The sequence below is a fragment of the Halichondria panicea genome, chromosome 7 (assembly GCF_963675165.1).
Source record: "Halichondria panicea chromosome 7, odHalPani1.1, whole genome shotgun sequence".
NCBI classification, from domain to species: domain Eukaryota; kingdom Metazoa; phylum Porifera; class Demospongiae; order Suberitida; family Halichondriidae; genus Halichondria; species Halichondria panicea.
In genome coordinates, this window is record NC_087383.1 from 5,378,411 (window position 1) to 5,404,714 (window position 26,304).

Sequence of the window (26,304 nt, forward strand, 5' to 3'; positions counted from 1 at the left end):
CAAGCAAAGAACAGAAGCGCTAAGCTGCTATATGCAGCAAAGGTCAAGAACCCAGAACAAGAATGTTTAATCCTTCATTAAGACCCTATTGACTCTGGCATTCCTCCTCTGGGGTGTAGCTGGGTTGGGTTATCAAAGGGGTAAGATCAGTGTGGTGAGAGCTTGGTGCAAGTGAATTGGGCGACGTAGCGGAGAGAAATTTGTGTGAGAATCATTCGGCAGGTAAATGGGCACTTACATTATTAAGTTATCGTCAAGTGACCTTATCTGGGAGTTACGATCACTGAAGGGGTTGTCGCACATCTCGCCAATTAGGCTATAAATAAACGCACATTTCTACCCATCCGACCCTCTCCTTTCTGTACAAAGCACTAGACTACTGTAGCTGTGTGTGACATCAACCAACCGCACCGTTTGTGGTTGCATGAGTAATAGTTAGTCACTTTGTAGATAATATTTTTGTGATTGCTGCTTGTACTGTAGCTTCATTTGTGAGTAAAATATTCGTAGTCAGAGCTCCAAATACCAGCTTATATATCATAGGTACACAAGCATTCTGTGTACCTTCACGACAATCAAGATTATACTCGATACTCACCATCAGAACCTATAGGTTAAGTGCTGGAGAGGTATTTGAGAAGCATGCATTGGACATAATACGTTTCCCGGGTTTTCACGGGAAGTTTCAGAACAAAACACGGAATGGCTTCAGAGCCGTAGACTTTAATGTAAAAGCATGACGTCAACCACTTCCGTTGCCAATCCCTCTCTTCTACTGCCTTTCCTACTTTGTTTTGTCCTTATGTGCATTTTGTTGTCTTTTGACCGATCAAAGGAATAGCAGTGCCAGTGTATGGCTTAACAGTGGCGGATCCAGGAAAAATGAAAGGTAGGTTCCAAAGTAACGAGCGCGCAGCGCGCAATTTTTTTTGTGGGTACGCTCACTTCCAGTCACACATGACTAGGCCATGTTGCAAATTCAATGTAAAATGTCACGTGACGCCTCTCCCTATTCAATCTATGGTACAACAAACCTACACAGCTCTGTCTCTAGCTAGCTAGCTCCGCGTATGATTTTTAGGATATTTTCTCTGATGAATTCAGTATTATAGGAAATTTTACGGGAAAAATATTCAATAATTTTGCGCATGCGCAAGCAGTTGATAGTCTTTTCTATGAAGGCCGGTGAAAGAGGCTAAGGCTAACCTGAACACTCCTTTGGCAGTTGATACATCAAAACAACAGGTACAGACTTTACAGCCTGTGCGTAAAATTGTGATATAAAAACAAAGTATAATGTTTGTGACAAAGGCTAGCTGACAGACTAATTGTGCCGCATTGTGCAACACAGCTGAATATAAATATACAATTACATGACTGTGGAGCTATGAATATCTGTTGCATGGGCACATTAAGTGGTAAGTACATGGGTTGTCAGGAGGGTATTCTTGATTAAAGTTAGTGGTGCGCTGATATCCGTGGTAAGTATCAAGTTCCATAACCTTGCAACACGATTGAGGTACGTGTACTTGCGCTGTAGCATCTGGCTTTGACAGTGAGTGTATTGTTGCAACTGAAGCGGGTGCGACCGACTAGTAACACATTTTATGTGGTCTCTTACGTAGTTGTCCGATGGTTCAGAAAATTATGTAGTGTAGTTTCAATTTGGACAGTCTCGATTTGTACGAGCTTGAATAATCGTTAAGGATGAATGTGGTGGAGCAGAGGAGGCTGGAACCACTTGACCTTAGCTAATTAAGGTCACTAATTGGATTTATCCAAACTTCTCTTGCAGACTACTTCAAGCCTAGTTTTTAGTGTCACAGTTTAAAACGTTCTTTTTCAGGGGGGGTCAAATTTTATTTTCGCCAATTTTGCTCAGAAGCAGAGATACAAGTCTCAAAGCCAGCTATGCAGTGGCCTCGAGAACAAGCCGCTCATAATATCAAGGCTAGTGCAAGAGCAAGACTTTTGATTGTATCTCTGCTTCTGAGCAAAATTGGCGAAAATAAAAAATGACCCCCCCCCCCCCCTGCAAAATAACGTTTTAAACTGTTTAAACTGATAGACACTAAAAACTAGGCTTGAAGTAGTCTGCAAGAGAAGTTTGGATAAATCCAATTAGTGACCTTAATTAGCTAAGGTCAAGTGGTTCCAGCCTCCTCTGGTGGTGGAGGATCTCCTTTGGATTCTCTTCAGTTTTTGAATGTCCTTGATCAAATTTGGTCTCGGGAGCAGTAGGTGACCTGGGATCGAACTAGGGTTATGTATATCTACTTCTTTGGTTAAGAGCTCGGTAGGCCTTAGATGATAAAATTATGAGGTCATAATGCAGTGGTTGCTGGCTGTGCACAAGTAGGTATTTTTCTTGTGTAGCAAAGTTGAGGTGAGAATTGTAGTCTTGGTGCCAGTTCATATTCCATGTACATGTAGCGCACCAGGATGACAACTGGTTGATGTCCTTGTTGGTATTCGGTAGAAGTGATGCACTACAGTGGCGGATGTAGGATTCTTGTCAGGGGGATTCCAGTGGCAAGGCAAGGCTCAAGTGGGAAGGACTCTGCATTTTACCTAAAAAAGGTCGTCACTTCTATGGAACAGTCAGCATGCGCACTACAACATTAGATTTTGCCTAAAAAAAGGTCAGCACTCCTTAGCATGTAGCCTTTGTGACTACAAAACAGAGCTTCGCAGGACTTAGGAAAACTGTGTTGGAATAATAAATCTAAAATAAAGATCATAAAATTCGAGACGAGAAATCTTGAAATCCAGCTATATAGCAATCAAGGACCAGCTAGCCTTCTAAGACAAAAAAAAACACTCTCGAAATCCAGCTAGAAATTGCGATTTTTAACATCTCGTACGCTAAAAAGACCTGCAAACAGTGCAGCTCAAAATGAAATCCGAGATGAGAAGTCTTGAAATTCAGCTGGCAATCAACCTTCCAAAGACAAGAACAAACGAAATCCAGCTGGAAATTTTAATTTCACATCTCTGTACGCTGCCCATAAACAGTGCAGCTTAATTTGCAGCTCTTTTCTCACTCTTGCATCTCTGCAAGAGTGTGAGAACTAATAGCTAGCGTTCCAGGGCTAACTACTATAAATGTTGAGGTAGCAATTAACACTATGAAGAAGTTTTGCTACGCATGCACTATATTCTAAAAAGGCATTCCAACTAGAACAAAATAATTATTATGAGCCTTTTTGTACTATGTATATAGCTAGAAGCTTTCACCTGCACTTCATTGATCACTGAGCTACAGTTACACAGACACGCAAATAAACTACCGAACTTACTTTTTGCTGTTTTCGTGGGTTAGCAATCATACACAAAAAACTACAAAAATTGTTGTTTATTTAAAATTATCTGCTATAGGCATGGCTTCCAGTAAATCACGAAAAATTATTCCATCAAATTCTTTTAGAGGCCAATTTGAAAATTTCGGGCTATACAATTATAATTGTTATAAAATCAGTACGGAAACAATTAGAGGCACACCTTATTGAGTATGTTTAATAGCCCATTGTGAACAATAGAGTGGAAATTCTCCAGAGAGCTGCCATGAAAAGCAAAAAATACTCCATGACTTCCAACAACAGACTGAAAGTTGGTCTCTACCTCTTTACTGTAGACAACTTCAAACACATACTGTGGCTTAGTTGACGGGGCTCTAGTGATGGGTAGCTTGGACTGCGAGAGAATGTGATCTATCTGTATAGGGAAGTGAGGATAAAAGTACACTCTTACCATTTCATTCCTCAAGTACATGGGCAACAAAGAGTGCAGGGGTACACTATTTGGTTCCTACATTATATGGGGCCCAAAGAGTGTGCTTGTGTCTGCACGTACAGTAGCGGTCAAAAAAGTACCCGTTCCGTTTACGTAGTATGTCCGTAGTACGCTGGTACGTTGCAAAATAAATGCTAAAAATACGCTCAAGATAGGTTTTGTACCGTTGCGTTTTTTTTTTTAATCAACCGTTGTTAAATTTTTCCTTCGGCCACACCCATGCAACTCTGTACGCAGCTAGCTAGCTAGAACTTTTACAGCAGTTAGCTGTTAGATATTATAGCTAGCTACATAGCGTTTTCTAACCTTGTAGAACAGAGATAGGACTCTATAGACATCCTTTTTGATGAGAAGGTTAATTAAAGAACTTGTGAATGGTGCGTTTTATGTCTTTGTTGTAGATCTAGAGCTAGACTTACAGCTAGACATAGCCATAGCATAGCTAAGTAGCTAGACTAGCTACAATACTCGAGATGACTAGGATTATATCTTTGTTCGTTTTCTAAAACTTTTCTGCAAAACGTACTTGCAAAGTGTAACGGTAATTAGCAACGGTACGGTAAATTCAACGCTTTTGATACGGTGTCAAAACGGAAACGCTTCGAACGTACTACGGACGTACTACGTAAACGGAACGGGTACTTTATTTTGACCGCTACTGTATATAGGGAACAAATAGTGTAGTTGATAGTCTTACAAACAATTTTGAGTGCTTAAAAGTGTCATTATCATACTGGCCGGGTAACACGATAATACCCTAGCATAAGATACATCTGTCTATAAAATAGGCAGCCACTATACAGCTGCATGTTCACAAAGAGTCGTGTACAACGTTGCATGTACTAGCTAGCTGTGGAAGAGTCACTAGGTACGGAGCTCGAGGAAGAGTCCGATCACAGCAGTGGACCCGGTCCGGTGGTTTAGAAGTGTGAAGGGTCAAAGATGGCAGTGTGATCACTGCCAAAGTGTTGCGCAGCTCTACTGTAGGGATAGCCTCCTTCACAAGGCCATCTTCAGTGCGGCCTGGAATCGAGGCTACTGTAGGGATTGCCAGTGCAGCTACTGCCCAGCGTTAACGGTTAGCGCATGCGCAAGCAGTCTATACCAGGCCCACTTTTGGAGGAAGTGCAGCATGTCAATCCGTAGAAACTGGATTATTAGCGCATGCGCTTTTAGGGTCAATAGCAAGCAGAGCTCTATACGCTTATATTCAAGAATGCGCCTATAATGCAATCATTTTGAGCCCCACCCAGCAACCGGATGTCTCTGTGATCAGAGGAGGTACGACAGGCGCAGTGCAGCTTAGGCAATTAGCCTTTGATTGAACAATAATTATCCGCCCACGCCCCGCCCACGTCGTATGTTTTTGATGTGAGTAATCAGAGGCTAATTACTTTAGCTGCACCGCGCCTGTCGTACCTCCTCTGCTCTGTGATGAGAGCTGACTCGCAAGCTGGCTAGAAAGTGAGCAAGCAAGGCAAGCAGGCAACCCTAACTGGATATATATCATACTATTATGTTACAGTTCATTTAAATTCATATTATAAAAACATTCCAGGAACTTGACCTCATCCATGTCTCACATTCTCTCAGCATGATCAGACAAGGTAACAGCATGCCCAGAGGGTCCTTACAGATGGATATCACCAGCTATAACTAGTGTTCAAGCTGGCGCTGTGCTAATGCCTCTCGCCATGTTTTTGCTTTCGCTCAAAAGTATTAGAGTGTTGTATTAGTTTCTATAATGAATTTTATATTAAAGTTAGCTTATCTATATAAAGTCACTGGGAAGAAAAGACTTATTTACATGCATCTATTGTTGTTATTTATTGTATTATGTGGCTTACCAGGACCTCAAGAAAGAAGAAAATTGATTCTTCCAGGATCTGTAGTTCAGTGTATATAATATCTAGACCTGTGTACATGCATATTGTTATCTTTATTGTTATTATGGTAGTGTTTTGTGGCTTACCAGGCCCTCAAGACAAAGATGATTCTGCCAGGAGGATCTGGATCTTGGATATTATTTTCTCACAGGGGGAATTAGTGCGCATGCGCATTACATCCACAGGAATAATTAAAGGGTGTGTCCAAAGAGATCAATTTCACAAATGGCTACTGCTAGCTAGCTGGTTTAACAGATATTTTCTGAGTATTGTAGCTAACAAAAAGCTAGCGCTTTAGTGCAAGGCTAACTCATATGTTGAATAGAAAGTTTGTGCGGACAGATGATGCTATGAAAGATTCTGAAGAGACTGTAACAGCCTTCAATGTGAGTCAAACTAGCCATAACTCGAGAAAGAAGCTTTAGTTCGCTAATCCATGAATCAAAATTCAAGAGAACGTGGCTAGAAGCCTATAGAAGCTGTTAGCTTTCGTCGCATTGCAACCGTTGAGCAGTTACAGCTGGAACAGACACACAGACACACAGACAGACACACACACACACACACACACACACACAGACAGCTTTACCGTATCCCTCCTGCGGCTACGCCTCGAGGCATAATTATAGCTATCATGCACTGTACAAGCTAACTAGTAGTTGGGCGGAGCCCGACCGTCCCTGACGGGAAGTCGGGTTTCAAGCCTATGTCAGGATTTGTCTTGTTGAATTACAGCAGAGATACAAAAGAAAGGGGATTGGAAACGAAATTTTTACGAAATTTTTGCGTGAAGCATTCCGCGTTATAGGGCGTGGCTAAAACTACAAAGAATTATATTTATAGTCAGCATGCTCATTACCTGTCTTGACTGCTCTACAATGTGCTGTACATAGAAACAGTGAAATTTATCATTTTTAATGTTGAAAGTAAAGAGAATTTAGCTCTAAAAAGTCGACTAAGCCATGCAGCCACTATTACTAGACAAATAAATGCTATGCAAGAAGAAATAGCCTTTACTATGAAGTCGTAGGAGGGACAGGCCCGTGGTGTGTCTAAAAGTATACTAAAGCAGTTTGAAGGACTATACTGCCAACGTTTATGAACAGTACAGCTTATTTATAGCATGAAGCCATTCTATGTAGCACTTAGATACATAATAACCAAGTCAGCAATGTCCTTTGCTGTTTTGACTTCACAGGAGGGACAGAGAAAAGTTGACATAGAGTAATTCAAGCTAAACTCAAAAAAATTGGAAACAGAGTAAAGACAACGGACTTAGAGCTTGTCAGTGGTATAAGCTTACTTCTCTCAAGTATCTCCCAGGCCCTGAGTGATCTCTAGTGGATAGGAGAGCTAGAAACCAGGGATACAAAACCGTAGCGCAGTCCTCCATGTAATTATTTGCGAGCGCAATAATTACACGGAGTGCTTCACCGGATGTCAGTCCTTTTACATAGGGCGTGGGCGGTCGTTTCCAATCCCCTTTCTTTTGTATCTCTGATTATGTAACACGCTGATAAGCAGCTATGAATAATCATTTTATTCTATAAATATTATTATTCTGAAGTGGGTGTTAACCAATTTTATCTTGCTTGAGGTTGCGCAACCGGACGTGACACAGACCACAGTAGAAATGCTGCAATCTGATTGGGCTGCAACTATAGTTGCAGCAAAGACAAATCCTGACATTGGCTTGAAACCCTACCTCCCGTCAGGGACGGTCCTAGCTCATAGATAAACAAAATTAGCTGAATCAATTTTAAAATTTCACTAATAACCTTCGCATAATTGGAAAAGCGCTTCAATTCGAGTATAAAAAGCCTGCAGTTGAGCATGCGCTTAAAATAAAGATACGCTTATAATCGAGTAAGCGCTAATAATCCAGTTTCTACGGTAGCAGGCCTTCTCTTCAATGGGAGGCCCAACTCCCCTCTGCGCACGGAAAACATGAATGCATCAAAAAGCGGGCTTATTTGTTTATGACAAATAATGAAAGCATCGCAGGTGCTGATGCCTCGGTGGAGGTGCCAAAAACTACATAACATAAAGCTACTAAATTAATAGCTTTTATATACATGATGAACATTTTTGCATTAATTAATTTTGCTGCACGCAAACTCAGAGTGGGTAATGATCGACTATGATTGTTGTTAAAAACGATCGATACCAAAAGTTCAAGTCTAAAATTAATGGCTGCATCAGCAGAGCCTTGCAAGCTCTCTTCTCACTTTTGCAGGTACCAATAGCTAGCGTTCTAGTGCAGAGCTAACTACTATACAAGTAGAGTAGCAACACTCGGTAAACAAGTTGGCTACGTGCTCTTTTCAAAAGGCTGCAATATGGCATTCCAAGTAAGCAAAACTAGGCATAACTCGAGAATGAAGCATTATTAATTTTTGCAAATCCACGAATTAAAATGACTAGAAGCCTATAGCTTTCAATTCATCATTGAGCAGCTGTAGCAGTCTACACACACACACACACACACACAAACACACTACTCGCTTGGGCATGCGCACCGAGGCACATGTACCACAGCTATAACAGTCACACTTATTCTGCACTTTTCCCACGCCTATGTCCAAAATACACCATGCAGCACGCAAGCAGCACAAATGCTAAACAAATGCCAGATATGTGCAAGATGTAAGTGCACGTGTGTTGCTGATATGTGCTGCATGCGTGCTGCTCATATTGCATTTTTGTAAGGGAATTAATTGTCAGCTAAATTGAGCTGTAAGGTTTCTCTCTTGAACGCTGCAATCTGATTGGGCTGCAAGTTTTTTGCAGTTGGAACAAAAACGCGTGGGCGGCCACGGGATAGTCCGTTGGTTTGTTTGTTTGTTTGTCGCGAGTATATCTACTCACCTGGATGCCATAGCGCTGCATAGATAGCCTTCACTCAACAATATCTCGCTTTAAATAGTGACAGATTTCGATGTTTGTCGAACAAAAGCTAAGAAGCTTAAACAAGCTTGTGACTGGGTCTGCTTACCTGGATGTTCTAGCACTGCGTTTACAGCATGGGTAGTCTCCACACAACAAGTTAGTACTTTCGGTCTAAATGAAAGCGAGCAAAATGTAGCTTGAACAGAACTTGTGAACTGGGTTATTTACGTGATCCTGTACCAGGAACAATGGAACACGGTCACTAAAGTAGAAAGCTAGAATTATCTAGCTCCTGCTGACTAAGTATTTGTACCAGAATACCGTATAGCGGGTAATTTTCGGGGGACAAAATATTCGTGGTTCAGCTATATTGAGACATTTCGTGGGTAAATGTTCGTGGTTGAGCTTGCACTGCAGTCTGCAGGTAAAGGTAGGTAAGGTCGCTTCATTCGTGGGTAAAATATTTGTGGTCAGACCTCCAACCACGAAAACCACAAATATTTTGCCCCACGAAAATTACCCGCTATACCAGTAGTAGAAAGCTAAAATTGTGACTGGTTGTTGGCTGACTCTGGATCCTATACTCCAGTCTGGCAGGAGCCATATCTCTAAGTCTAAGACTCCAGGCTTCTTAGCTGAATCAGTAGAAAGCTAAAATTGTGACTGGTTGTTGGCTGACTCTGGATCCTATACTCCAGTCTGGCAGGAGCCATATCTCTAAGTCTAAGACTCCAGGCTTCTTTGCTGAATCCTGTGATCCCAGTCCACAGTGCATGTCTCATGTGACATGTACATGTACGTACCACTCAATGTTTCAGCAGATTCCAGTCTGGTTTATTACCCGAGGCGCGCGTGGGCAGCCACGGGTATAGTAGTCTGTTGGTTTGTTTGTTTGTGATAGCCTTTTCTACTCACCTGGATGCTACAGCACTGCGTTTACGGGTAGCCTTCATACAACAATATCGTTTAAATAGTGGCAGATTTTGATTAAAGCTTCTTTGTCGAGCAAAAGCTAAGAAGCTTGCATTTGCACGTTGGCAGCCAGCTAGCTACAGGTGGCCTTGACAATGTACATTTGTATTTGCAGCTGAAGTGATCCGTACCAGGAACAATTGAATAAGAATTTTGGTTGTGACTCACTCTGGCTGACTTTGGATCCTACTCCAGCCGGCCTGGCAGGAGCCATACTTCTCTAAGTCTAAGATTTCTTAGGAGGCGGCTGATCCATAAGACTAGCATGCTACATGCACTGCAATAATATTGCAATATTATAATTATATCACTCCTCTGCATGGTTTCTTTATTATCATGTCACCAGCCGAGGGTTTGCACTTTAGTGCTCTGGTTTGTTTGTTTGTGATGCCTATTCTACTCACCATAGCACTGCGTTTATAGCATGAATAGCCTCACACAATGAGATCTTGATTTAAATAGTGGCAGATTTTGATGTTAATTAAAGCTTCGTTGTTGAATAAAAGCTAAGAAGCTTGTACTTGCACGTTGGTAGCTATTATAGCTAGCTATAACTACACGCAGCCTTTATTCGAGGTCAAATACGTATTACAGCTGCTGAAGCGATCCGGCACCAGAAACAATGGAAAAGGGTCACTAAAGTATCACTAAAGTAGAAAGCTAGAATTATGTTTTATGGCTGTTGCTTCTTTATTTATTTCTGCCCCAGAGCATACAGTCAGACTTCGATTTAAGGCGACCCTTCAAATATGCGACACCCAGGAGCTTCAGCAAATTTCTGACCTCTAAAAATAGTGACAGCTGCGTTGGCAATTATTTTTTAATGTCGTGTTCTAAATAGAAGTAAATGTAGCCACTCCCTAGCCTCGATTGTAGCTCACTAGAAAATCTAAGCAGCCTATAATCGAGGCAAGTAGACTCTGTAAAGTTACTTCTAATTAGATGCGACCCTCTAAATATGCGACACCAGGACTTTAATAAAATTTTTCAACCTCCAAAAGAAGCGACCTCTGGCTTCGTAATTATTAAAAAGTGTTGCTTTAAATCGAGGTCTTACAGTACCCCACAGCTAGGAGCTATATCAAACTAAGACTCGAAGCTTCTTTGCTGCTTTTGCAAGTTGCTGTGATTCTAGTCTACAATCTAATCCACAATGCATATACTACTAAAACTCCAATCTCGACATCATACAAGCCTCTAGCTCCTGTTACTTGCTGCTTATAGCCAGCATTGTATAACACTCTTTCGGTTGCTATACATGCACCTGTAGATCATGCCAACAGTCGAGGGTTAGCACTTCGGTGCTCTAGTTGTAGAAGAGGACCTGCCGAAGTTTTAACGAGTACCGTATTACTAGAATATTTGCTGGTGAAAAACCTTCAAATCAGCAGGAAATTTAACCCTTTGCGTACTACATGTATTGTGTTCTGGCAAGGATCGTGTGTATTAATTAATTTACTAGTAATAATTTAGGTTTTGCGGATTTTATTGTTCCAAATAATATTGATCAACCATTGCAAAGTTTGCAAATGTTTGATGCTCGCAAAACGGTATTTTACATTTTCTGTAAATAATTAAAAAAGGGGTGTATCTGCAATATGGCAACCATCAGGAGACCCTTCATCTTGTGCAAGTGATAAAAAAATTTCTCAGTTGATCGTGCTCTGTCATGCCCTAAGCCCAGAGGCACCTCTTACTGACTACACCGCTGTCACATTAATAGTAGGGTTTTATTAGGGGGGTGAGTACTTCTCCCTTTGGGATTTATAACTATACACGGCCTTAATAGAAAGTTAGCACTTCCTTCCTTCCGGCAACTCCAGACTACTGTAAGATAATAATAGTGTTGCAAGCGTGCGCTTGCTAATGCCTCTCGCCATGTTTTTGCTTTCGCTCAGAGTGTACGTTATAGAAGAAGTAAATAATTTGTTCGCAAGAAACGGGTGTCCACAGTTAATAGTGAATACTGATAGTCTTAAATGGCCTGTAACCAAACAGTGGGAGCAAACCTTTGTCAAAGGCATAGTCAGTAGTCTGTGAGAAAAGTATTAAAGACAGAATTCAATCACAGAAAGATAACAAGCAGTCTAAAAAGAGTTAATCAGAAAAGGTTGGTTTGTGGCTTACTAGGACCTCAACAAGAAGAAAATCAGGATCTGGGGTTCAAAATGGATTCTCTTACACGTGGTATTGAGCGCGCATGCGAATAAAGGGTGTGTCTGCAAGTTTACAAAAATTAATAATGGCTACTAAAATAGCTAGCTTCTCTAGCAGCTCTTTCTGACTCTTGTCAATTGACTAGAAAGTTTGTGCGAACAGATGATGCTACGAAAGATTCTGAAGAGACTGCAACAGCCTTCAATGTGAGTCAAACTAGCCATAACTCGAGAAAGAAGCTTTAGTTTGCTAATCCACAAATCAAAATCCAAGCTTACAGAAGCTGTTAGTTTTCGTCGCATTGCAACCATTGAGCAGTTACAGCTGGAGCAGACACACACACACACACACACACACACACACACACCAGAGGAGGTTGGACACGATCACGTGCGCCACTTTTTTTGCTGAGCTGGCACAAAAATTGACAATGACTTCTATGTAAACTTCTAGCTGATGTTGCACGGTCATTAGAGACTGAAGGCAAACTTTATGTGCCACCTGGCTTCTTTTAATATAAAACTTTCATTATAACCAACCCGATCCCCACCGATCCCCTCTATTCTGGCGAGTTATCAGTGCATACAGTGTTTACTAGATTCTTGCCAGCCAGTACAATGCAAGCTGCATACAGCACCGCTGAACTATACTCTACCCTATAGTCTAGCTAATCTTGGTCCAGCCAGACAACAGGTACAGCTAGTCCGGTGTTACAAGTCAGCAAAGCAAGAATATCCATAACTTTTTTATTACAGTTATTCGGTATCTATGGTAACGTGAGCAGAGACCTTAGGAATGTCACATGATTGATGACGCGTGGCCAACCTCCTCTGCACACACACACACACAGTCAGCTACACGTTACCGTATCCCTCGTGCGGCTACGTCTCGAGGCATAATTAAGGAGACACAATAATACCCATAAGTAGCTTTTTTACGTTGCAAAATGAACGGTGAAGACCTGGTACAGTATAATATTTAGATAGGTTGCATCTAATTGGAGGTACAAATGTAGCTCCATATAATTATACATGTACATGTAGTTAACATGCCTCGATTCAAGTCGCTTAAAAACATGTACATGTATTTAACAGTTAGTGGGCTAGAATCGAGGCTAGGTTGTGGGTACATTAACCATAATTATTTAGGACGCGACATTAAAAAATATTTGTTAACGCAATTGTCGCTACTTTTAGATAGAAATTTTCCTAAGTTCACAGGTGTTGCATAGTAATTTGGAGGGTCGCCTTAGATAAAGACATTACTGTAAGTTGTACTACTAACAGCTAGTACAGTACATGTACTTTAACCAGGATGATTTCACTCACAGTTGAAATTGGTTTGTAACAAAGAGTGAAAGCCTTTGGTGTGATAACCCACTGCAACAGATCAGTTTGACGTGCAGTCATAGCTGCATTCTTATCCAAAATCTTGTGAATAGAGGGAAGAGTATTGAACACCGTCCTCTGAGTGTGCAAAATAATTATTATAACATTATAGCTACATGTACATACATGTAGTTTTTCATGTACATTTATATATACAGTCATGCATAATTGTATGATAGTGGCTGGAGAGTGCATGTACAGCAATTAATACCATACCACATCCGACTCTCATTTACCTCAATTTAAGACAAGACATTAATTATGACGCGTGGCCAACCTCCCCTGGGTCTGGCAACAGTGTGCACGTGGAGTTGTCCCAGTGGAATTTTTTATGGCGCTGTAATTACATTGTACATCAATTATGGTAACAATCACAACAACAAATTAATCAGCGAGAAACTGCGTACCATTTCATCAATCTGCTTGTCCTCATCCTCCCTGTACATTGGTGGGTAAGGTCTCAGCAGGGTGTCATGGCGATAGCTGCTCATGGCCGCCCAGAATAGACTTAAAAGAAAATCACATCCCAGTTGGTTGCTTCTTAATTTAGTGTAGAGGGTGTCTTGTGTATAATTTGATGGCTCAGATTGTTCTGTTGGGTAGATTTTTGACATCTTATGATGCAGTGATTAATCGTTGATGGCTTAACAATCTATAACACGTATGTACGTACCATGTAGGTAGTACTATTGTCTATGGTAGTGTAGAATCTAGACACTACCTACAGACTTCGGTTTCTACACTAGATACTTTGTTCGACATGTTAAATCATCCAGGGTCGTGCAGAGGGTCGTCTACTTTAGAGATCTGTATCCAATTATGCGAAAGAATAAATAAGCCCAGCACATGTTTCCAGAGTGTATGTGTACGTGTGAAGCTGCTACATTGCATATTGATTGATGGTACTACTATACACTATACTATGACAAGGTAGGTTAGATCTCCGTCTGTTTGCTATAATCCATTCAAATTATACACTTAACACTGTAGACTACTACACTCCACAGTATGACAGAATGCACATTTAATAAAGGGAGTATATAATTATTACGAGACTTTCGTACTTCTAAAATAGGCGCCATTCTGATTATGCGCCAACTAGACTGAAAAGTAATTTTGAGGTCTCCATATAGAGCTCCACATGGCTACAGAGATTATTTTTTGGTGGCGGCGCCTTGCTTAAATGGAGGAGGATGTGCGAGACACCTCCTCCACTTAAGAAGCATCATCCTCCACCTGTAGTTGCCACAAAAAAGTCAGTTGGAAGGCCAAGGATAAACTTCAGGATCGTTTTACAGACCTGAACCTCGAGTTGCATAATGTTTTAGGGCGGCCTGAAATCAAGGATACCACTTGCTCAAAGAACAATGGAAAGGGTCACTACAACAGAAAGCTAGAATTTTGACTGGTTTGTTGTCTCTGGGATCCATCCTACTTACTTCTCTAAGACTCCAGTCTTCTTTGCTGTGATCAGGACCTACATGTAGTCCACAGTGCATATTTTATGTACCACTCCCAGTCTGGTTTAATTTTGATTGCTCCTGAGTTGCTGTGCTAGACAGCTCAGTCATAAATATTGAGGGTTTGCACTTAAGTGCTCTAGTTATTGACCATCTCACAATAACCTATTATAAACAAATTGTTGTATTCGCATTTTTTATATTTATTTTCTTCTAAAAGTGATATTTCAGTACCCCCTACTAAGAAGCGTCGCTCGAAATGGGACATGGTTACCACTGAAACAGAAACTACAACCAGTGGTGCAGCAGCTGCTGCTGCCGCTGCAAAGATAAATGCGATGTTGGCCGCCAAAGGAAAACTAACTAAACCAGATAATGTTATTTTGGTAAGTCGAGTGTTTTTGTACGTATACAACACATGTGCAGGAGGGGGTACATTTACAATGTATATATGATATTATAATTATTGCATGCATGTATAATATTTTTTTCATAATTATAATTATGCTTTCTAATAATTATAATCGTTGACTGACCTTGTGTTTCCACTGCCTGTCAGCCTCCCACCAAACCCACTCCACTAGGTACCTTGACCAGACCCACTATTGGGAGGGCAACCCTTCTGGCTCCACCCCAAAATGCCCCTCTACTATATTCCACACCACCCTCAGTGAGTGCCTTACAAACATACGTGTACCACCCGTTCAAGTAATTAATGGTCTGTAAGCTTTTTTATAGTGATTTTTAAGCAGTCAATGTAATTAAATTTCCCGTTCCTTTCACTATGTATGCTTGCGTTGATTAGATTTTACTGTCCCCACCCACTTAAATGTATCGATTATGACAGTTTTATATCTACAGTGGAACCTCCGAATAACGGACAAGTTGGTGCAAGAGGTTATGTACGTCCGCTATTCAGAGGTTTCCTTTATTGGGAGGTCATACCATAAATTAAGGTTACATTACCCCAAAATAATGTGTTTATGAGACAATAATGATTTCAAATACGATAAACTAAATCATGTAACCATGGTCTTTGGGAACAGATTAACTACATGTACCACAAATTGACATTATGTTGAAATGTTGAGTGGCATGACAGCGAGTGAGATTGAATGGTGCAATTACAGCAGACTGAATCTGAACTGTGCATGCACACATGACAAGAATATACTTAGCTAACAGTCACAGCAGTCCTCTGCTTGTATTATAGAATTAGGAGCATGACCAACAATGTCATCCTGTTTCAAGTCCACACTGCAACTGCAGACCTGTCTACTCAGTTACTCAGAAGACTACTGAGTTCTCTTTCAAGCAGCAACATCCTCTACAACTGGCAAAGGGTCCATATAGGCATTTGTCCTTGATGGAAAGAAGTAAACTCGGTGATGCCATTCTTGCCATTCTTGTAGATCTATAACCACACCCTTCGTCGTTATAGGAGGTTAATTCTTGCACTAAATGTATCTTTCGTGCAAGGCTGTCGTCAGTTATCCAGAGTTTAGAGGTGTTCGCTATTCGGGGGTTGCAAGTACACTAGTGAGATAGTAAAAGCAGTTGGTACAAGGCATGCTGTCCGCTATAACGGAGGGATCCGCTATTTAGAGAGTCCGTTATAAGAGGTTCCACTGTACATGTATTCCTTTTATTCCTTTATCCCCAGAGCCATTCGTTTATTCAAGAAAAGGTGTTTGTTGGACTCGAAGGAGCTTCAAACCAATTCAATTTGGCGGACCGTGTCAAGGGGCCGGACAACTCATATCTCAACCACATATCTGCTCAGACAGGGGGAAAGGCATTCCTCCGGGGGAAGGGGTCAGGCTTTATCGAACCTACTTCTGGGAAAGAGTCGTTTGAAGCCCTGCATATCTTTATTAGGTGATTGAAAGAAATGCAATACATACATGTACATGGCAGGGTGAGTTCCACTATGATCCTGGACCATATAAATTCATTTGTTTTGTGTACGTACATAATTTATTAGTCTTTGTGTACATTTATATCCAATTTAAAGGTATAGTAGTGCAATACTTCTGTACATGAGCAATGTACATGTACATACAGCTACATGTATGTATGGATTTGGTCGTACAGATTGCAGTACATAATGCGTCGTACATCTATGATTATCCGGCAAAGATAACTAGTAGTGATCAACTCTGTTGAAAATGCATGTAAAACTTGCTGCATTGTATTAGGAGCTGATCCGCATAATTTAATTGTAATAGCCAATTTATGATCAGCAACAAAGGTATACCTGTATATATAATTATTCTGCATCATTCCTACGTAAATACATCGATCATCTTGTTGTAACGTACATGTACATGTATCAATTTCCCCTGTGCAATTACTCGCTGACGACGTGCAATTGCTGTACGAATTTCATTGCACTAGCTAATAGCTCATCATACAATTTGCACACACACAGTCATGTCAATCAGGAAGGTGTAAACAATGCCCGCAAACTGTGTCAGAGTCTGGTAGATACAGTCAAAAAGGACAGCATCGCGCATAAAGCCTCTCAGTCTGGACCACTGGGGTTTGGGGCTGCTCCACACTACAACAGTAATGCTGGTACAGGTACTTAAAACACATAATTTACTACATGTACATTGTACAGTACGTGCTCCAACCAAAGAGACTGGTACTTTATACAGTTCTGTTCCTAGAAAAACTGGTTGATAGGATTATTACCCGAGGTGCGCGTGGGCGGCCACGGGTATAGTAGTCGTCTGTTTGTAATTTCTGAGTCTGCTTACCTGGATGCTATATAGGACTGTGTTTACAGCATGGCCTGATAGCAAGGAGCATCCCACACGAAAATCGAGGGTTACGCCCCCTTTTGACGTCATTTCCGGTGGGTGCAGTATCAATGTGATATTTTTTTAGGTGTGGTTTGCATTGCTTGCACTCTGTATTTACTTATCAAGTCTACTACTGTAACTCAAAAGTTCTATGCCTATATGTGACAGGCTCTGGGAAAACAGACCAATTGGCGCAAGCTATAATTTTTGCGATCTATATACCAGATGATAGAGCAAAGAATTGCCTACGTATTGATGTGCTTAGTTTGCACATATCTCGTTCCATGCCTGAGTTATGCGCGTTGGAAACTCGAAGTTGTAAAACAGCAGTATTGAGAAACGCCCACTCAAAGATTGCTAAATTGGGAAAAGTAAGGTAATGGTGGCTGCTTAGACAAAGCGCTTTGGTGGAAAGAGTTGGATTCAGAGCATCAGATTTTGCAGAGAGGTAGTATAAAGACTGTAGATAACTATAATCCAAGAAAAAAAATTATGAGATTATACGCTGTAGTCTATAAATCTGGCTATTGCTCAATACCAATATCTGCTCCAATTGGTCTGTTTTCCCAGAGCCTGTCACATATATAACCACCACAAAACAACCACATGACTAGGTACAATCAGAAATTACTTGTGTCTAAGACTTCCGCTGAGACTAAAGTTGAACAACATAATTATTGCAGGTTATAATTATTATGCACACAAAAATTTAAATCTCAACTCAAAGAAGTAGGGTAGTTCTAGAAATATGCCTAACATTTGTCGGTGCTCTTATTCAGGAAGCCATCTTGTAGTAACGATGGGACAGGGGGTGGTCCAAGAGAAGCTATCTTTCAATACCTGTACTCATAGTGAACAAAACACTTATATACTTCCAAAGATATGAATTAAATTGTGTCGGGTATAATGTACTTCTGTGGTGAATGGACATTGTCATAGAAACTAGAGTTGGTACATTACTTGTCAAGTTTCAGTCTCTTCAGTTGAGCACTGTACATGCAGTGTGCCAGTGGAACCTCTGGTTGTGGACTAGTTGAGAGGTCATAATTATGGAAATTAAGTGTTTGGCTGCTGACGTTAGACATAAAATTACTGTGTTAAGAGTAGCAGTCAATAGTTGTATCTGTTCCATCTGCAACTGCTCAAACCAGCAGCTTCTATAGGCTTCAAGCCACGTTTTTTTTTATTGGATTGGATTTTGATTCATGAATTTTCAAACCAAAAGCTTCTTTCTAAAGTAATGGCTGTATAATTAGTCCAGTCTCTTCAGAATCTTTCGTAGCATTGTCTGTTCGTCTTATGAATTAATTAGCAAGCGCTACCTGTGTGTTAGCTATATGAGTCAGAAAAAAGCTGACCTCTTTGCAAATCCACCCCTTTTTCATTGACAGGAATTGCCAAAAAAGTATATTTAATTTCTGTCATAGATCTATGCTCATCTCTAGATTCTGTTATATCACATTATTGGTGTTACTGCATGCATGGCGTTGTGTTAGAAGAGCGGACATTTTGTGGGGGACCCTAAACCTAGAAACGTTAGTGCCTCGAAAAAATATAAAATTATACTTTACAGTTAGTTGTACAATTATTCATGTATGTAGTCCTAGAGTGCTCACATAATTATATACTATCCGAGTGTTTTCTTTCATGGTCACCTAAAATTACTGGAGGTTTACAGAAGGGTGTTATTGTATCAAAGTCACTAATTCACTCGTTATTGGCCTCCTATAGTAACCATGTGTATACACAAGGATTGAGTGTGTGCAGCCAAATACTCGTGAACTTGCACTGTACATACAGTTTGCTACTTAGCAGCTTAGTGTAGTATAATAAGCTCGATGTGGATTGGTGGTGTCTTATTATACATACATGTACACATGCATTGATATGTACTGTGCGTACGTGTAGTGCAATTCACCCTGTCAAGTACTGTTAACTGGCACTATAAATATTGTGTTTGCGTAGCTCAATCAAGAAGGAATCTTGTACACACTCGAGTTCTATCTTCAACTGCGTATTACCCGAGGCGCGCGTGGGCGGCCACGGGTATAGTAGTCTGTTGGTTTGTTTGTCTGTTTGTTTGTAACAAGTATATCTACTCACCTGGATGCCATAGCACTGCGTTTACAGCATAGATACAACAATATCTTGGTTTTAATAGTGGCAGATTTTGATGTTAAAGCTTCTTTGTCGAATAAAAGCGAGCAAAAGCTAAGAAGCTTAAACTTGCACGTCAAGGTACGGGATTACTTCAGCTGAAAATACGTAGTCAAGGCTTGATTACGTATTTTCAGCTGAAGTGATCCCGTACCAGGAACAATTGAATAGGCCTCAGGGTCAAGAAAGTAGAATTGTGACTGGTTGTTGACTGACTCTGGATCCTATACTCCAGCCTGGAAGGAGCCACACTTCTCTTAGTCTAAGACTCCAGGCTTCTTTGCTGTGATCCCAGTCCATAGTGCATGTCTCATGCATGTACGTTGTTAGTTTAGTTTTATTGCTCTTGAGTTCCTGTGCTAGTGCATGCTAGTCATACATGCTACATCCACTGCATTATCACTCTTTTAGTTTCTTTATTATCATGTCACCAGCCGAGGGTTTGCACTTTAGTGCTCTAGTTTACCATATAGCTGGTAATTTTCGTGAGGTAAAATATTCGTTATTTTCGTGGCAAGCTGACCTCCACAAAATTTTAACATAGGCGTGGCTTACCGGAATACAGTGCAAGGCAATGAGACGAAATGAAATTTTTACTCACGAAAACCACCGTTTCTCGAGTTGAACAAATTTTTTACCCCACGAAACTTACCCACTATACGGTAAAGTATAAGGAGTAATGGTCAAGTTGTCGATAGTTTCGCGGTACTGTATGTACTGTGCTGAATTATTACGTAGATTCGTGATTGCTTATAAAGTACCGTATTACTAAAATGTTTTGCGAGCATCAAACATTTGCAGACTTTGCGATGGTTGATCAATAATATTCGCAACAATAAAATCCGCAAAACCTAAATTTTTACTAGTAAATACACACGATCCTTGCCAGAACGTAATAGTTAGATGCAAAGGATCAAATTTTCTGCTGATTAATTTGGCTCATTCGCAAAACTTTTTCACCTGCAAAATATTCTAGTAATAATTATGGTGTATGTCTAGCATGCTAAAGTTCCTGCATGCTTTTTTAAATTAAGTTACATTGTATATGATTATATGCACTATAATTTATAATATCTTCTTTTATATTCTTTCGTACAATTTAGGTGGGCCAGCACTAGTTAATCCCTACTCCCTGCAAGCACCAAATTACCATGGATATCGGGCTCCACCCCCTCCTCATGACAGTTTTTATCATCATCCAGCTCCACAAGGTAGTCTTGCCTTAATTGAGTAACGCATAATTATTGGTTTATGGTACTCAGAGTTATTCACTGCTAAGAAGAGTTTGAAGTGAGCTAATTAGTGGCTAGAACTAGCAGGCCTAGGCTGAACTAAATTAACTAGTTCATATCTCTATGATATCAGCGAGTTTCTAAGATTCTACGGTAACTTTTCTCTTTTAACGGAGGCAAGACTGGCGGAGGTTATAATACCTTGAAAACTCAAAGATTGAGCTAACTAGTACAGACCTAGCACCAGCTAGCTGTAGTCATTTAATTACTTCAAACCTTTCTTAGCAGTGAGTATAGCTCTGGTAAAAATAATTATGTGAACTTAATCATCTTCTGTACTATAAAATTATATGGTAAACAGCCAAGGGTTAGTACTGCAGTGCCCTGAGTGTGTACACACACGGTACAGTGTAGTACGTACTACATGTACATGTATGTTGCCTCCAAATAGTGTGGTTTAAATCATGAACTTCATGTATTCTCTACGTATTTCCTTCTTTGGGTATTATAAGTGCATGCATAGCCTCGCAAAGAATAATAATTATACCAATCTTGAAAATGCGCTCAGTCCCCTAGTTTCTCATGCCTAAATTTCTTACAGAAAATGGTGGGCATGTTTTCAATGGAGAGAGATTGGTGCACAATTTTTACAATGATTAACCTTTGTTAGCTCATGCAGGTCATCACCCATACAACTATCCTGGTCCACTCCCAGGAGGCTACTATGCTCCCGAACAGCCTCCCTACCCGTACTGCCATCCACCACCTCCACAGGATGTAAATGCTGGACTACCAAATGCTTTCGTAGATTACAGGTACGTATACATGTACAATGCATGGTACTACTGTCCTACTCAACTATTTTGTATCCTAAGCTAACAACAGGTACCACTAGAGCACTGAAGTGCTAATTACCCTCGGCTGTTTACTCAATAAATAATAGTATGTATGAAGAAGCATGAAAGCTGGCTAAGTGACAAGTAACATGAGCAATGAAATTCCATCGTTCCTGGTACAAAATCACTTCAGCTGTAAATACGTACTTGTACCTCAAGAAAAGGACGCATGTAAAAGCTAGAGGCCAACGTACAAGTTCAAGCTTCTTAGCTTTTGCTCGCTTTTATATGACAACAAAGCTTTAATTAACATCGAAACCTGCTATTTTTAAAACTAATAACTGTTGTGTGAAGGCTATATCCATGCTGTAAAGGCAGTGGTATGGCATCCAGGTGAGCAGGCTCATAAATTACGAACAGACAGACAAACCAACTAAAGTGCAAACCCTCGGCAGGTGACATGATAATAAAGAAACCAGAAGAGTGATATAATTATAATGCAGTGCATGTATCATGACTGACTAGCATAGTATTAAACTCAAGAGCAATAAAACTAAACTAACAACGTACATGCATGAGTCCAAGGTCTCTATGGGATTATGAGACCCCGAGGTCCCAAGGTAGTAGTGCCCCTGACACGGATTTTTATAGATTGTTAATGTTAACTGGTCCATTTCCTCAGACCTTTCGACAAAGTTGATGTCGCCAATGCCGATGTCCAAGTCAAAAGAGGTTTCACAGAAGAGGTAATAGTTATCTTAAATGTTAATGCAACCCGCTTTTTAATGTGGCCACAGATCATTTCTAATGAGTATTCTAGTGACCCTCAGAGTTCTAAATAAGTTTCTCTTTATGATAATGCATGAGTGTTGTTGTATGGCTCCTAGGTGTACACTATATTTTTAGATGGAGTTTAGTACATCTGCTGTTATCATTCAGCCTTTCTTTCTTTGTTAGAGGTACCGTACTCCACCGAGATTACGCCCACGTCTGAAATTACGCCTACCCGCACCATTGAGTGAAAGTTTCTGCATAGACTGATTTTCCTCGAGAATACGCCCACCAGGAAGTGATGCATTTGTCAAGTGAGCAGTTTTCAAGAAAAGGTTGAGCAGTTTCTTGCGTACGCTGTTTAGCTCTGAATATAGCTAGATATAGCTAGATCTTATTTGCAAGTATAAGAGACAAGGACAATCTTCTCTGAATCTCTGTTGAAGACTCTGCCAGAGTCTTCAACAGAGATTCAGAGTCTCTGGCAGTGACAAGAAACAGCCTTCTGATGTAGTAGATGAAAGCACCACTGGTGCTGATGCCTCGGTGGAGGTGCCAAAGCTACATACAACCTACCAATACACTCCTGAACCTACTAATAGCTAGCTTTTATACATTGATCATGATCACAACATTTTAATTTTGCTGCATGCAGAATCCAGAATCACAGGGAAACTCAAAAGTGGGTAATGATCGACGATGATTGTTGTTAAAAACGATCAATGCCAAAAGTTCAAGTGTAAGCTGCAAGTCAGCAGAGCCTTGCAGCTCTCTTCTCACTCTTGCAGCTACCTTTCTAGTGCAGAGCTAACTACTAAGTAGAGTAGCAACACTCGGTGAACAAGTTTTGCTGCGCACTCTTCTGAAAAGGCTGCAATGGCATTCCAAGTAGGCATAACTCGAGAACAAAGCATCCACGAATTAAAATCCAAGAGAACATGACTAGAAGCCTATAGAAACTCTTACTTGCCAGGGTTTCATACAGAGGGGGGGCTGGGATTTCCCACCCCCAGCCAAAGCCCCCCCCCCTAGAAATCTGAAAATTAATAGTGTCATAAGTATGTAGTATGTAGTATGTAGTAGTTCTACAATCTCATCAATAAAACTATAGACTAGTAAAATGTATGGTTTGAATTCCTCAAAAATTTTTAATCTCGGTAGAGTACGGTACATGGTAGAGTACGGTACATGTAATTGTGCGGGAATTATGGGTTAATTGTTATAAGCCTACCGATACCGTATAGCGGGTTATATTGTATGACAAAGCCTGGTATATATGTGAAGTCGCGTGATCCACATACATTTTTATGAACTTGGGCGATATGTAGAGTATTCTCCTACACATTAATTAAGGTTACGATGCAGTGTTCGCCCACGCAGTAATTATCAGTAGTAAATCAAGCTTGTCTTGACTGTATATATACACTAGTCGTCATTTTTCAAATTTAGTTAGTATACCTAGTATTCTGTTGTCAAGTAATTGTATTGTATTCAAGCGGTTAGCGCATGCGCACTAGTATCTAAATGAGTGTCTATTATTTAGTCCAGCAGATCTAGCTCAGCATGGCACAACAAAACTGAATATCTGAATAGTAGAATCTAGCTAGATCAAGACAATCTGCTAGTAGGGATAGCTGGCAAGCTTGTATAACCCAATTCCAAGTCTATGGTCATGCATATCCACCAGTCCTGCACAAAGTTTATTAGTCATAGAGATCGAGGTGGGCAATCCAATATCTCAACGTCTACCTGCTCACGCTCAATTTCACCCTCTACCGTCCGTCACGCGACTTCACATACCAGGCTCTCCTTTTTTTTTACTTTACCTCTTTATTAATACCGTATCATAACGATTGTGACAAAGAACAGAAAAAAGGAGAGCCTGGGAACGAGGCTACACTATTATTTTGTACAATCAAGCCATAATTAAGATTGGCTTAATTAGTTACTATACATTATTGTTTCCCGTTTTTCCAGGCTGATAACAGTGTCCCTGTCCAGACAGAGCCTGGCACTAAGAGAAAATTTATCGAGGTCAACGTCCCTACTACAAGATGTGTGGAAAAACAGCCACCTGTTAGTAGAACATTTACGGAGGAGTTTGCACCTAGCAATAGAAACTTCACTGAAAAACCAGCTGAGGTGGTTACTGGATCTCCAAACGATAGTGAGCTCATTCACACTTGAAGTCATAACTGAACACTTTCCATGGGATCCATAAGTGTCTGCACCTGTACAGGGCTTCAACACCCTCTAGATAATTACTATGGAATTTAATTAGTGCTAATGGGTCGGTTCTGGTTGCTTAGCTATTAGTAAGTATGCCTCGAGGTGTAGCCGCACGACAGATGCGTTAAACTGGCGGTGTGTTCTGTTTCAGGTGTAACTGTTCAACAGTTGTAATGCGACGAATACTAACAGCGTTTTTTCGCGTTATGGCTAAGGCTATTGCAGTCTTTTCAGAATATTTCGTAGCATCGAATCATCATTCTATTTGCACAAACTTTCTAATGAGTTAGCGTTGAACTAAAGCGTCAGTTATTTGTTAGCTTCAAAAGTCAGAAAAGAGCTGCAAAGCTTGAAGCAGCCATAATGAACTCTGACCTCTTTGCAGATTCACCCCTTTTCATTGACAGGTGGTAGCTAGAGCTAGAGCAAAGCTTTTCTCAGATGAAACTCATCAAAACGCGGCATCCTGGGCGGCACCTAACTTAATGAAATCGCTCTGGAATCACCTCCTTTACTTACAGATGTAGGGTTCGGTAGTGAATTAGAGGAAATTGTGGGCATAATAATGGTAACAGAAAGAGTAGGAGTTTATCCTATGATTCACATCGTAATGATTAATACCCGAGGCGCATAAGCGGCCATGGGTGTAGTAGTCGTTACCCGAGGCCGTGTCGCAGCCAGTGAGTATAGTAGTCCATTGGTTTGTTTTTAACAGCTGAGCCTGCTCGCCTGGCTGCCATGCCATGTAGTCATTACCCGAGGCCATGTCGCAGCCAGTGAGTATAGTAGTCCGTTGGTTTGTTTTTAACAGCTGAGCCTGCTCGCCTGGCTGCCATAGCTCCCCCCTGTATGAAGCCCTGTAACTGTCAATCTCTATCCTTCGTATGCAGGTGAACTAATAGTGGGTAGGTGGCAAACTCTCTCTCAGCCGTCTACCATCAGACGAATTGCTCTCAGTGAGGCAAAAGAAATCGACAAGACAAAGGACCTTATGCCACCACCTTCATTGCCGGGGGGGTTGAAAGGTACATGTAAAATATTGTTGTGTGCACATTAACCTTTACATGTATCTGGTGCTACAGTTTGCACTTGAAGCTGTAGAATGTACGTGTACCGTACAACGCAGCAAAGGTGTCATACAGGGAGGAAAATGTGCATTCAGAAAACGTGTTATTTATTAATTACTATCGTTTAATTATAACCATCAATTTTTGCGGGTTGGCTTTTAAAATTAAAGTAATGCTCATGGTGATATAACTCATGTGATGCACAGCTCTCTCCCACTTCCTTGTTTCCAAGCTTTTTTATGCTTCCCCTGGCCAATCCATCCTAGTAATTATGTTTTTTGGAAATAATCTTCATTACTAAAGTCAACATGGTGCAAAAAAGTACATGTTTCTTCAATCTTCATCCCCACAGGTCAAAAACTGAAACAACAAGATGAAGCTGCCGTTGAAGGAGGCAACGAAAAGAATGTAGGGGTAAATATGCTGGGGCTGGCCCACTATGCTGATGACAGTGACTCTGACAATGACAGCTAATTTAACTTTTAATTCGATGACACTTTCTTCATTTTGTACAAAATTAATTGCCATGGCCACTATTACCTGTACCTTAAAAGCGTTGCGGTCTTGGCAAAAGTGTTAATGTGTATAACTAGCCTCATCCCCACGCAGGGCCAATTTTTCTCTGATTGAACGCTAAATCAAAAGTTTCTCGATCCTTCAG

General features: G+C 40.6%; 1 protein-coding gene across 7 annotated transcripts; it reads left to right on the forward strand.

Annotated features, from left to right (window-relative positions):
* Positions 1 to 13,886: 13,886 nt before the first annotated feature.
* LOC135338308 (KH homology domain-containing protein 4-like) lies at positions 13,887 to 26,182 on the forward strand. Of its 7 annotated transcripts, none has more exons than XM_064534397.1 (12): positions 13,887 to 14,014; positions 14,765 to 14,930; positions 15,104 to 15,214; positions 16,208 to 16,422; positions 16,976 to 17,127; positions 17,336 to 17,404; positions 20,612 to 20,719; positions 21,420 to 21,555; positions 22,259 to 22,322; positions 24,325 to 24,514; positions 25,467 to 25,601; positions 25,996 to 26,182. In XM_064534397.1, exons 1-12 carry the CDS (start codon positions 14,007 to 14,009, stop codon positions 26,115 to 26,117), a joined length of 1,476 nt encoding a protein of 491 aa, XP_064390467.1. In that variant the 5' UTR covers positions 13,887 to 14,006; the 3' UTR covers positions 26,118 to 26,182. The 7 variants fall into 7 exon arrangements, with proteins under 7 accessions (XP_064390467.1, XP_064390465.1, XP_064390466.1 ...); XM_064534395.1 differs by having other exon boundaries at positions 13,888 to 14,014; positions 21,411 to 21,555; XM_064534396.1 differs by having other exon boundaries at positions 13,888 to 14,014; positions 16,976 to 17,121; positions 21,411 to 21,555.
* The last annotated feature ends 122 nt before the right edge of the window (positions 26,183 to 26,304 follow it).

Excerpts from the sequence above, each read along its gene's own strand:
- LOC135338308 (XM_064534395.1), top strand. Across the intron at positions 14,931-15,103 it reads AACCAGATAATGTTATTTTG|CCTCCCACCAAACCCACTCC; the intron begins GTAAGTCGAGTG and ends ACTGCCTGTCAG. Across the intron at positions 15,215-16,207 it reads TATATTCCACACCACCCTCA|AGCCATTCGTTTATTCAAGA; the intron begins GTGAGTGCCTTA and ends CTTTATCCCCAG.